The 13809-nt window shown below is 40.2% G+C and overlaps 1 protein-coding gene across 1 annotated transcript; it reads left to right on the plus strand.

Moving 5' to 3' along the window:
* The first annotated feature begins 3445 nt into the window (after nucleotides 1-3445).
* hic2 (hypermethylated in cancer 2) lies at nucleotides 3446-12016 on the plus strand. Its single transcript, XM_036595172.1, has 2 exons — nucleotides 3446-3548; nucleotides 8687-12016. The coding sequence occupies exon 2, from the start codon at nucleotides 8710-8712 to the stop codon at nucleotides 10402-10404; it is 1695 nt and encodes a 564-aa protein (XP_036451065.1). The 5' UTR covers nucleotides 3446-3548; nucleotides 8687-8709; the 3' UTR covers nucleotides 10405-12016.
* The last annotated feature ends 1793 nt before the right edge of the window (nucleotides 12017-13809 follow it).

Below are 13809 nucleotides of genomic sequence, written 5' to 3' on the forward strand. Positions count from 1 at the left end.
GAAATGTAATTGTTGCAATAGTTTTTGCACAGTGGTGAACCCCATCTTTACTTCTGAAAGACTCAGTCTGTCTGGGATGCTCTTTTTATACCCAATCATGTTCCTGATGTGTTGCCAATTAACCTAATTAGTTGTGAGATGTTCCATCAGGGCTGCATACAGCCCTGACAAAATGTAGCAAGACGTTTATTTAAACAGAAACCGTGGTGCATTGAACACATAATACCAAAGCATTGCAACTATGTACAAAAAATGTACCTCAAAGTCCCTTGCACACTGTTTCACACCATTTTGGAAACCATAGCAAAACGATGCACAACGTTTTGAGATTAGATGTGCCCAACTTTACCAGTCCTTTGTTGACCTGTCCCAACCTCTTCAAAATGTGTTGCTGGAATCAAATTCAAAATGGGCATATATTGTTCAAAAAACAATATAATTTCTCAGTTTCAACATTTGAATATGTTGTCTTTGTACTACTTTCAATTAATTATAGGATTTAAATGATTTGCACATCACGGCATTGAAAATTGAATATATGCTCTTTAAACATTTTCAATTGACATGTTTTGTTAATTTTCTAAGTGAAAATAAGTTAACATATCCTCTACAGATAACAAATGTAAATATGATATTTTTGTGCAAATTTTAGTGCACAGTTTTTATTTATTTTTATGAGTTCAACACATCGGAAAAAAAATTAAACATTGAATGTATGCCAACTACTGCACAGGCCACATTTTGGAAATGGGGTTGTATTTTTTACCTTAATCCTGCAATACACTGTAAAAATGGCTTGTCAGATCAACCTAAAACATTACTTCATGTGGTAACAAGTAAATTAACTAGTTTTATTCAACCTAAATAAATACTTTGAATGAAAAAGTCTTTCAATCATTGTAATTTCTTGAGTTGAAAAACTCTAGTTAATTGCTTGTTACCACATGAAGTAATTTTTTAGGTTGATCTGATGAGCCATTTTTTTACAGTGTATAATTCTTACAATTATAATTAGAATACTTATAATTCATAATGGGCGGCACGGTGGCGCAGTGGGTAGCGCTGTCGCCTCACAGCAAGAAGGGCCTGGGTTCGATTCCTGGCCGGGCGACCGGGGTTCTTTCTGTGTGGAGTTTGCATGTTGTCTGCGTGGGTTTCCTCGGGGTACTCCGGTTTCCTCCCACAGTCCAAGGACATGTAGTCAGGCCAATTGGACATGCTAAATTGCCCCTAGGTGTGAATGTGTGTGAATGTATATGTCTGCCTGTCTGCCCTGCGATGGACTGGTGACCTGTCCAGGGTGTATCCTGCCTTCCGCCCAATGACAGCTGGGATAGGCTCCAGCACCCCACCGCGACACAGAAGGATAAGTGGTTTAGATGATGTATGTATGTATGTATGTATGTATAATTCATAATGGCCATTTGAGGAAATGTGAGTAAACAGCAACTGAAGACAGAAACCGTGGAGAGTCTCTGACATAAGAATTGAACAAATTGCATTGGTTCAGTTTGTATTTTTTTAAAGATCTTTTTGACTAAATTTAAAGTGAAGTTGAAAAATTTGTACATATCACGAGTTTTGGAGCAGGAAGTGAGACTGTATCTCTGTCCCTCATGGCCACCTGGTGAGCAGTTATATTCCATTGTTTTGATGCAAATATGTCTGTTTGTCATAATGAAAATTATTATGATTCTATTTATGTACAACTGTTCAAAGCTGGCCCTGCGATGGATTGATGACCTGTCCAGGGTGTATCCTGCCTTCCACCCAATGACTGCTGGGATAGGCTCAAGCTCCCTCTGCGACCCAAAAGGATAAGCGGCTTAGAAGTCCACATCTAAACTAAATGTCTAAAATGTGTTTTCAACAGTGACATCACAGTATCCCAAACTACTGACTGATTATTATTATTATTATTATTATTATTACATGTGTATTTTCCTGTATTGATATAATTTAATATGTACAGCTCTGGCTAGCACACAATTATACCAAGCAGTAGAAGTAGATGTTCATGTATGTCCCACAGGGTACGACTTTCTAATGATGGCCTGTAGGTGGCACATAAGTACACAGCATCAAATCTTGCCTCTAACAACACCATTAAAACACCAACCAGTATTTCTGAACAGAGTGGCAAAGCAGACACTCATTTATCTGAAACAGTTTTTCTCTTCCTGGTGAACCCCTGCACAAGCACACATGATTCTGTTTAGGAAGTAATTAGCTAACAAGTTGGATCAGGTTTGTTAGAGCAGGGAAAACATCAAACCGTGTACTGCATGGACACACCAATATTGGCACAGGGAAACATTACTAACATTATTAACTAAAGACTTTGGTCATGGGCCCATTCATGGATGCTTTGGCAGAATTGTGTACTTTAATGCCTTATACGCATTTATTTTAGTTAAGAGAATCATACACTATATACAGTAATATGTAAAAGTTTGGCACCCCTGGTCAAATTACACTTTTTGCTGATTTTCTAAACAAGTACACACCCTCTACAGAGAACAAACGTCTGAACACTTTCAATACACAACTTCTGTTTATTTTCTGAATTTAACAAATTGGGGTTAAGTAAAACGTAAGATGTGGTCTGTGCAAGTTAGGGCAAATAAGTAGAGACTGTACACTAAAAAAGATCCCAGATTTAAGTGTGCTCTCTCTAGAGCATGTGTTAACTAGTTTTCCCTTAGAAAATCAAGATGTTATCACAAACTGTATGTATTAAAAATATTAAACAGTGTGAATTTATGCATACAATTCTGAATATTGCTCAAAAAAAATATAAATGTATGGATGTCTCCTGTACTGTTTTTACCCTGGCCGACATAAACATAAAATACATAAAGAACTGTAAGAAGTGTGTTTTATTGTAAATAACAAAGTATTTTTATATACCTTATTGTAAAACATTTTTATTTGAATAGTAGATTAACATGAACAGATGCCACTTCTAAATAAAACTCAATACCTTGTTCAGTAGTTTTTGTATGTGTCGTACTGCAGACAGAAATCAGTGTTGGGTGGAGACAGTGAACAACGATGACTGCAACTACACGTTTGCATGCAGGTTATTTAGCTGTCTGTGAATAAATACACTCTAAAAGTAGTCCTAACTCGCTAGTATGGCCAGCATGGAAACTCGACTCTCAGTGGCTATCCTAACATAACAATTACCAAAGGACAGAACGACATAAATAGTTACATTATTTGCTCCTATTCAGTTTATCTTGCTGTATTATTTAACTTTATAATATTCGAGATAGGAGAACGGGCAGCGTCTCAGCAATAGCCTGCACAGTAATCGTGGCGAATACGACATGCTGTTCTAACCCAGAATAACCCGAGCGAATTCGTGGCTCCTGGCTGGCAGAGGCATTTTTCTCCCCTTTTCACCCCCTCTTTTGCTGGCTTTTATTCAAATTTGGGTCAGGGGTGAGGATTTTTCACGTCACAAGCTTGCAAGATGGCGCTCGGAAAGCTGTGAGATGAGAAAACAGGATGGCTGTTTGAAGAGCTTCGGTCGATTTATTAAGGTATATGTTCTTTTATCACTAGCGCGGTATATGTTTTACTGAATTTGTAACCGCTCCGATGTGACGGCCGCGAGTTTATGTTTCTGCGAGAGGGTTTTGGGGTCAGTCTGCTTCTTGAAAGAAAGACAGGCTGCTCCAGCGCGTTGGTCTCGTCGTGTGCCCACAGGGGCTTCTCTTGTTCAGGTCGCTGCTAACAGCCTAGCTTGGCAGCGGCAGCGTGCCCGAGCAGCGGGTCGGTCTTTCAGCTCGGAAGCTAAACCACCGCTGCGTCGGGAAGTAATTCACAACGTATTCCAAGTGAAAGCGTTTTAAGCAGGGGGTCTTATATTTTACTTTAAAAAACAAATATAGTGCTGGGGGGGCTAAAGTGCCTGGGCAAACCTGGCGTATTGTCGCTTTTATATAGATGGCGGTCCTCTGTCTGTGTGTGTTTTTCTCATGAAATACTCCTGTCTCTTTTCTGCTATTTATGCATGAGGCTTTTCGAAGCAACGTATGATATTGGTTAGCGAATGCTGACACGAGTACCACGAACTGTGTCATGTATTTCCCCCTCATATTTACATGGACACAAGACCACCGTTTGCAATAATTGTGGAAAGAGAAAATACGTAGAAAAAAGTCTTTGTTTGGTCGCCTTTACGCGTTTCTTTTTTCTCTGCGCTGTAAGGGACTTGCAAAAAATCACAGCTAAGATTTTGTTTGGTGTATTGTGGAGGTTCGCTTTTGATTCGGTGTTAGTTTCAGGCTGGAATAGCAACCTGCCACTGTTGGGCATTTTTAACCTCGTGCCTGAAAACCTTATCAATGGGGCGGCGTGGTTTAGGCACTTAGTTTCCCCTTGTTTTCTCCCTTTTGTGCTTTCTTGAGCTGTTCTAACTCGTGTTGCTGGGAGTTTTTATACGTTGGCTTGTTTGTGTTTGTGGGGGGGGGGTGCATTCCCTGTAAAGGACTGTACTGAGTCGCATGTTGAAAGGATACGTTATTACACAGCTTGTCGTAATCGGAGTTTTAATTTTTTCGTACGGAACGTGATTGGATTGCTTGAATGAACCTTTTATCTCATCCGTTTTAGTGGATGGGGGATGGGTTGTTTTACAGTGGGCTCTGCACCGATCTGCTGCACATAGGTAAGGTAGTAGCTCTTGTAATGGGACAGTTTTCCTGAATGAGAGGAACCGAAAGGGTTTTTTTAATCTTACATATACTTATTCAGTGCATACGGTTTCATACTGGTGGGGTGCACATATTGGTCCATATTTAACAAGCATCTCAAAGAAAGAAGATGCTGGGCAGGTGGTTGTAGTCATCCAGCCTGTGAAAGACACAACCTGATTCTAGATCGTTGCTCGTTTTGGACAGGGCCCACAGTTGCAAAGTCACTCCGTGAATGTGGTTTCAAATTGACGTACATATTTGATATTTTCTGGTCATGAAAAAAGCCTGAATTCATGGATGGTAGTGGTAGAAGAAGTGATGTGTAAAGCGAGATCAACAAGGACAAGATAAAAACGTCCTCCTAAAGATCTTCTGTAAGCTCTATCAAATGGATGTGCCGCTGGCTCTCTGGGAAAACGCCCGAAGATGTTGGTGTCCCCCTGGACAGCTTGAATTTATGCTGTGCAGTTTTGCTTCATGGATTGAAAGGGACTTATCCATGATCAAATACCTTTCAGTTGATTCTCTGAGTTCATGCAGTTACAGAACCCAGTAGTTAGGCTGTCACTGAAAATCAAGTGTAACTAATCGTCAGATGTTTTAACACTGTTTGGCTTACATCCTTCTTTACTGATTTCATACCTGTGAAGCCAGATGCGTGCAAATATATTTTGTGCAGGAGTTGTGTTGCTTTAAGGTAGTAACTTGGGTCTGAAATCTTGCCCTACATACTTTGCGTGTTTGTTGTGGAGTAGACAGCTTCTCTAAATAAGAGGTGCTGTGACTGCAAAAACATAATACATTGTGCCTCAGTGTTGACATGCTGTTTTATGGCATGGATGTCTGTCCACATTATGTTCTAAAATTTTAAGGATGCATCAATATGGGAATTGTGGGCCCATGCCAATGGCAGACAAGTTTTTATTTATGTAACTGCTGTTGACGATGCATGAACAATTTGGAAACTGTGTAGAAATTACAACTATATCCACCTGGACTAGAATTGTCAAAAAATACAATTATCACTAATATTAGTCACTGTCCAAAAAAACATGAATCTCCATTTTTGTTGTTTTTCTACATCATTTCAACACACAAGCTGTTCTTTCCGTTGTGTGAAAATATCCTGATTAATGGACTAATTGAGATGCTCTAAAATCACTTGGAATAAAATCTCTTTACACTGACTTACATTAAAAGAGCATTACAGAGCTCTTGTAAAGTTACTTTTTTGGAGATACTTGTCCAAAGAAAAACAGTGACTTCACTGTGCTAGACAAGATGCATATTAAAGGGTATATTTTTTTTATTTCATTTTATCTGTAAAGTACAATAATGATTCGGAGAATGAGGTAAGCGCTATTTATTGCAAGTAAGTTGCATTAATTGGTTAGTAACAGAGCTGGCAGAGGCTATGACCATAGTCGTCAGTCAACCTTATGAGTGGTATTCAATTTTGTGAGGATTTGGCTTTTTAATGGTATACTCTATATACCTGAATTGACAGGGTTTGTTTCATCCTTGTCTTTTTCATGTGTTGGGCATGTTATGTCATTTATGAATGAAAATAGGTTTGGGCAGTAAAGGAAGGCTCTTATGTTCTTGAGATAATGTGTCTTTGAAATTGTATGGTTCAAGGTGGCATTTTGATTAAAGGAGTATTCCTGACATGAAAAAACTGACATTTAGGTGCATCTTGAAGGTAAAACACTAGAGAAACACTGATGACCATGACCATGGTGGTCTTTGAATTTCCACTAGTTATTAAGATTTCAATAAACAGTACCCTGGCTTGGCTGAAGTTTTTACCTCAAATGATTTGGGTAATTAAACATACAGGATAGCTTGTATATTTTGAGAGGAAAGATGACCGTGTGAGACAAATTCTCATACAGTGTTATTACATTGGCTCTAATAGCCATGGTTCCATTATTTTGGTGTTAAAGCTGACTTTATATTTCTTTTAGTAACAAGGCAACAGCCCAGCATGTATTGTGCTTGTTATTGCTTGCTCAGAAATAATGCAACGGGGCAGTCAGTTTTGTCTTATAAGAGCCCACAGTAAATATGTTGGCTGTATTTCTGCTGCCAGCGCCATCTTTCCTAAGAGTTACACTAGTAGGTTATAACAAAGACAATAAAATAAAGTCCTTAGGGGTATGTGGCATTGGATAAAGTTGTTTACTAGGCTAATCACATTCCTTGCCAGACTTGTTTACCAGTGTTGTTACTGGCCCCCCTCTTCTGCACTTTGGCTTGCCTTTCCAGGCAGCAATCTCTCTGATTAGACCAGTTGTTTCATCTGTGCTGGCGCAGGCCTGTTCATTTTTGAGGAGGGAAAGGAATGTCTGCAGAGCAATAAAGAGGGTCAGAAGCATCTTATCAACCCCTGTGTACAACTCAGATAAATGCTTTTCTGTAACTTTTTTTTGCCTTTGGCTTTTTTTCCTAGCCAGTGGGTTTTCTTTTGTGGGCTATGGGTGCGGTGTGATATAGAGGTTTGTTCAAACAGATGTGGTTTTTCTGTAAAATCCTTAAACTTCTGTGGGCAGTGCTGCTCCAAGGCCGAAAAAGGTTTTCAGAGAGATGATAATACTAAACCCAGTCAAAGTGTTAGGGCTGGTGTCACAAGGAATCTATTTAGACAATCTCTCTTTTAAATAATGTAATTAGCATTGATCTAGACTGGTGAATTACTCAAACATAAACACAGCAAAGTTCTAAAGCCTAGAGTCTGCCTGGATTTTTTTAATTCATGAATTTGATGCAAATGTAATAACCCAGTGAAACTGAGAATGAGAAGTTAATTTCTGTTAACAGTGTATGCATTTTTCTCTTTATTCACATAATTATGAAAGCTTTTGGCAAGATCATAATAAAATTATTATTATTATTGGTTTAGTCTTGGGTGTATGCTGACCCCATGAATAAGCTATTTATAGTACAGCAGACCTCTGTGGAACAGCTGATTTGAGCTCACATCATAATGCACACAAACAAGGCTGGCACCCTAATGATAATAAGGTTCTCGTTGGCCTTTATCTACCCACCCCTTCACAGCCACCACCACCACATATTTATGGTTTTTTCCAGGATTTCAGTGGGTGCTTCTGATGGCTTTCATAAATGGGATATGAATTTGCTTGCTTGATTTGATACTTAAAGTATTTTAAGCATCTCTAATGTCATAAGGAGACCTAAATGAATTGTAGATTCTACTGACATGAGCCTAATAGTAACCTCCTAGTTACCCGGGGCAAGTCTTGTCATTGATCAGACAATACAGTGCTTTTAGGTATTTTGTAAAGATTTCACCATCACTAATGACACTGTTGCTGAATGACAAAACCTTTATCTTATGCATTGCAAAGATTCTGTTGCAAGCCAGGGCCTGCTTATCCAGTGGAAGGGCTGCTGGTTTACCTGTTCCCACCACACCCTTGGTGATCCCTCTGGCTCGAGTTTCATGTTGTCCTTCATGCAAGCGAGTCAGAAACATCCACTGGCCTCCCTCCCCCCAACCCCCATCTTGCAACAAAGAGACTAACCCTGGAGGCTGGCATTAATGGCTGGTGGCAGGAACGTTAAGAAGGCTCAGAAGAAAAAAAAATACTCTTCAGACCTTTAGTTTCCTGTCTGCTTTGTGCTTGGACTGGTGTTTGTCAGCATTTAAAAACATGATGCTGCTTTTTGAGCCAGTAAAAGAGAGTGACCCTTGATTCATAGTGAATGGAAGCACACAGTGTTTTTAGCAATGCAGGTTTTAAAAGTTTGTTAGGGTCATGGGATTCCTGAGAAATTTATTGGCATTGTTCTAGGTCTTTTTTCCATACCTCAGCTTAAAGTGGTGAGAGTAAATGACTCTGAATAAATGAACAAAGAATTTAGTTTAATTGAGAATTCACATTCAGTGAAGCATTTTGTACTTTGCACGAAATGAACAGTATGCTAAGTTCTCCTGGTTATTTGTACCCTTTCAGGTTTGCAGGTGCAGAAAAAGAGGATGGAAATGGAATTGCCAAATCATGCCAAACAATTGCTGCTGCAGCTGAACCAACAAAGAGCCAAAGGTTATCTGTGTGATGTCATTATAGTAGTAGAAAATGCCCTCTTCCGGGCACACAAAAACATCCTGGCAGCCAGCAGTATCTACTTCAAGTCCCTCATCCTTCACGACAACTTAATTAACCTCGACACAGATATGGTCAACCCGTCGATATTTCGGCAGGTACTGGACTTCATTTATACTGGCAAGCTTTTGTCATCGGATCAGGTCAGCGACCACAATTTTAATGCCCTCCTGACGGCAGCAAGCTACCTCCAACTGCATGACCTGGCTGCTCTCTGCAGAAAGAAGCTGAAACGCAATGGAAGATCCCTCCACAGCAAACCTACAACCCCTACCAATGGAAGAACTTCCAGGAACCAAAGGTTGTCCTCTACACCCGTCACCCCAAACCAAATTTCAGGGTTTAAAGATAGTGAAAAAACAAAGAGGCAAGAGGAGGTACTTAAAGACGAGTTATCGGAGGAAGAGGTTTTTGCCGGGAATGCCCATTGCGCAACCTCAGCTAATTCTCTTAGTCCTTCTACAAGTAAGAATGGGAGCAGTGGCCCCATTAACAGCAGTGGTGGCCTCCTGGAGCTTGGCCTGGATCTCTCCAAGAAAAGCCCTTCAGGGAGCACAGCCACTGAAGAAGTCAGTCCCAGCAGCATCCCACAAGAATCACCTCAGTCTGCCTCAGAATCCACAGCCAACAGTGCCTCGTTTGATGAGATAACCACGAACCCGCAGAACCTCACCGGTGGTGAGCCTATGGATGTAGGTGAAGGGGGAGAATGTGAGGAGAGCCAGCACCCTCCAGACCCTGACCCCGTCAAAAGCTCCCGTCAGACATCACGGCCAAGGCGGCAAGCCAAGGGCGAGAGCCACAAAGGTGAAGATGCAGAGCGAGCCAGTCTGCCCAATGGTGTCACCAAGAGGCTGAATGTGGCAGGTGGGGGAAAGGTCAACTCTGATCTGTCCTTCCAGTGTAAAGAGGAAGATGAAGGCCTGGAGAACGGCCAGGAACAGAGTGAGGAAAGCGGCCAAAGTGAGAGCGAAGGTGGCCGCAACAGCGCCAACTATGTGTACCGCCAGGAGGGCTTTGAGCCTGCCCTTGGTGACAACCTTTACGTGTGTATTCCCTGTGGTAAAGGCTTTCCCAGCTCGGAAGAACTGAACGCCCATGTGGAGACCCACACGGAAGAAGAGCTGTACATCAAAGAGGAGGAGGACGATGGCTATCCAAAGGAAGATGAGGCCGAGGCCGAGGACTTGTCATCCCAGACAGTGCAAGCGCATGGGGCAGAGTCACGCCGCTTTTGCTGCACAGTGTGCAATAAGAGCTACAAGGATCCGGCCACGCTGCGGCAGCATGAGAAGACCCACTGGCTCACACGACCCTTCCCCTGCAACATCTGCGGCAAGATGTTTACCCAACGTGGCACCATGACGCGCCACATGCGCAGCCACCTGGGCCTGAAGCCCTTTGCCTGTGAGGAGTGCGGCATGCGCTTTACACGACAGTACCGCCTCACGGAGCACATGCGGGTCCACTCGGGGGAGAAGCCCTATGAATGTCAGCTCTGTGGCGGCAAGTTCACCCAGCAGCGCAACCTCATCAGCCACTTGCGAATGCATACCTCCCCATCATAAGCCAAAGACGCTCTGGACAGGAGAATCTTCTTCAGCAAAAAGATTTCAATACAACGCACACCTCTTTTCTGTGAAGATGATGGCTATGAGTGGGCGACCCCAAAGGAAGTTTCGCTCCTGCCTTGACTAACAGGAGTAGCAGTTCAAAACATGAAAGCCCTAATGGTTAAAAGGGCAACCTTCCTCAAATATTGGTATGTAACTTTTTTTTGTTTGTTTTTTCTTTTTTTGTTTTTACTTTATTGCTGTGAATGTATAATTGGGGTACTGATGCTGTTTCAAGATTCCTTGGCATTACCAGACCATTATTAACCAGTCTTTGCACTGGTTTCATGTCTTGGTCCACTTCAAATAATTGTCATTTGGCTATCCCAAGAATACACCACTTCTCTTCCTTTGGTCTTTCGAATAAGGGGTTCAGTAATCTGAAAATACATCACAATGTTTTAATGTCTTAAATTTTCATTTGAATTCAAAAGATTTAAATTTATTGAGTATGACAAATGAGGGTTTTTAAGAGTCTCAAAGAAAATGTTGCAAGGCATGCAAAGTGCTGTCTGTAGTGGTGTTTCATAAAAGCTTTGTGCATTCAACCAAACAAATTTGCAAGATTTTACTCTGTACCATGTGCCCGTTGGCTATTCCCTAGTAGTAGATGTGAAGCAGGGTCCAACAAAGCTTTCGTTCTACAGTATCTTGAGGCATTTTGGGACATGCACGCAAATTCCTCAGTTTGATACAGCTTCAGTTATAATTGCTGCATGAAACCAGTAGTTATGAGGAGGCTTTGTAGTAGCCTTTAAGATGAATGATGGATGAATGATGGGCCACTCACTTATCAGGCAGGTGCAGTCAAATATATCTGCTGTGTTTGTTCCGCACCTGAACATGGGCAAGTGGGGTCATGGACATGTGTGGTCATAGGTGTCCATTAAAGCTGTATCGTTTACTCATATAGTATGTAGGGGTTTACTCTCAAAGAAAAGCCAAAATGAACGGTACTTGTTTTATAGATAACTTATTGTTATACTTCTGTGAATATTTAAACTGGAAGTCCTTTTGATATTTCTTTGGGGTGAGTCAGAAAGGTGAGGTGACTTGGGTGATGGGTTGGGTAGGGTTTGTTTTAGTGAATGTTAAACTTCTAAATTCTGTCGGTACTGTTTTTTTTGTTTTGTTTTTTTTTTTTCCCTTTTCTTTAGTTTTGTCTGTTTAACTTTGCCCTTCACTGAAAAGACAAGCCTAATTTTATAGTCTTGTCACATTTCTACCTCTTAATTCAAAAGAACAATACATTCATTGATGGAAATATGGGGGTTTCTGAATATAGATGTATAAAGTTTGCTGAGGCTTTCTGAATACTTCTAACCTGCCCATCTCTCAACAAAGGTTTTAAGTTTTACAAAGTTTTAAACATATTAAAGTAGAAATTAGCTTGTTGGACGCATGTATTTAAGGTATTGAAAGGTTTATGTCAGTGAAATCCAAAGAGAAAATGAATATTGAGGAGAATAATGGCTTTCCAACAAAAAAATCCTGTAGAATATCCCTACCAAAGTTCTTAGAGTAAATATGGAAAAATATCATTGCAGGAGAAAGGTATTATTAAAAAACTTCTGTGGTTCTCAACAAAGAGTATTGTGGGAATGTTAGTTTATACTGGACATTGTACTAAAAACCAATGAACTTCTTTTGTAAAACTTCTGCTGATTGGTGGGCCGGTGGCTTTCCATTTTTGAAGTTTACAGTAGTTTCTCTTGAGTGTCTGACTTGCTTTTTTTGTCGTCAAGAGAACTTTTGTTGAAGGACTTCAAGAAGACTAATTTATTTTAGTTCAGACCAAAAAAAAGAAAAAAGTAAGTGAGTAGGATGTTGTAGGGTTAAAAAACATGTCCACCATAGTTGGGAAGCTCATTCAATGAGGAATCGATGCACTGGATTGCCTCTGCCATCTGTAGAAAAGCTCTTGGGTCACACAGATGCCCAGCCGAGTTGAGTGGATCACACAAGAACTGACGACATTTAATCGGTTGACTAAGTATTGTATAAATTCTTTGCATGGATCAGAGAATGCATAGAGGTTATTCAAAAATGCTGGTAGTTGTCTTGGGTTACTGACTTTGGGTCAATGTTACATTATCAGTACACTGAAAGAAGTATTCGTACTTCACTGGTGAACTTGTTGATGCCATGTATTCCATAACTCATTACAGATTAGCTTATTTTAAAGCCAATTCTGGTATATCACATTCCATGTTTAACTCTTAGGCCTTCTTAATGCAAGTCTTAATGGCATTCCTTTTTGGTTCCATTTGTTCTGGTTCTTACTCTGTAGTCCAGTTTGAGTAGTTATTGATGCCTCTGCGGTACAGCTATAGTCATTTTAAACTATCAAATACTGTTAACTGACCTTCTTTTTCCTGGAATTCTTTTGTCTCTAAGCCCACCTGTTCAGAGACTGTCTAACCTTATCAATGTTTTTACACTGGAGACACTTCAGGTTCTTTTTGGCAGAAAATTATAGCTCACATTCCTGCCTCTATCAGTAGATATGTGCTGCCCTATATTTTTCTGGCCTTTTTTACGACAGAATAGCTTGTCATGTAATTTTTTTCTCACATTGTAATATGGACACTAGTAGTTTGAAAGAGGTCCAAAGTCTTATTACTTTAATGGTTATCAAGTGCATCGGCAAAAATTGTATCTGCCTCATTCAATTCAATGTCTCATGGAAACTGAATTGTTTCGAAATGTCTGGGTGCACTCCAGTGTTGATGTACTCGTATCACGAACTCAGGGAGACTTAATTTTGTCCTCCTTGTCTCTTATGTACACCACACAGGATTCCAGGAAAAAGGCGACATTGATCTCTTGTGTATGTTTCAGCACTTAACCAACACAGCATCAGTGTAAGAGAAAAGAGGTGTGTTGCATGGCGAGGTGTTTTTCTTCTCGATTCGAACATTTGGAGCTATAGCCGAAATGAACTGAAAAGATCAGCGAAAGGATGACTAAGTTTCAAACTGTGACAATAATGTTTCTACTTCAAACTTCAGGGACAGTTCTGCATATTTTGACATGCGGAACTTTCAACTACATTTGTAAGACTGTGTCAATACTGTGTCAATTTCTGTATTTTAATGACAAAAAGCAAAACACTAGTTTCCTATGAAATAGATTTTAAGAGAGTGTGTTCCCATTTCAAACAACGCCTTCAGAAAAATAGAAAAAAATGAAAAAAAAAGAAAAGAGAAAAAAAGCCAGAGATGTACATGAAAGCTTAACTTTTAAGTTCCAGAGTGTTTTAGAACAAAAGGAGAAAAAGAATAGTAGTAAGCATAAAGTGTATAAATGAATAAGATAAGCTCATACCCAAATTTTCAGACTATTTTCTAAACCAAAGCA

This window comes from Colossoma macropomum, unplaced genomic scaffold, assembly GCF_904425465.1.
Source record: "Colossoma macropomum unplaced genomic scaffold, Colossoma_macropomum, whole genome shotgun sequence".
Classification (NCBI taxonomy): domain Eukaryota; kingdom Metazoa; phylum Chordata; class Actinopteri; order Characiformes; family Serrasalmidae; genus Colossoma; species Colossoma macropomum.

What these genes read in the sequence shown, in the direction of transcription:
- hic2 (XM_036595172.1), top strand. Translation starts at nt 8,710, where the DNA reads ATGGAAATGGAATTGCCAAATCATGCCAAACAATTGCTGCTGCAGCTG.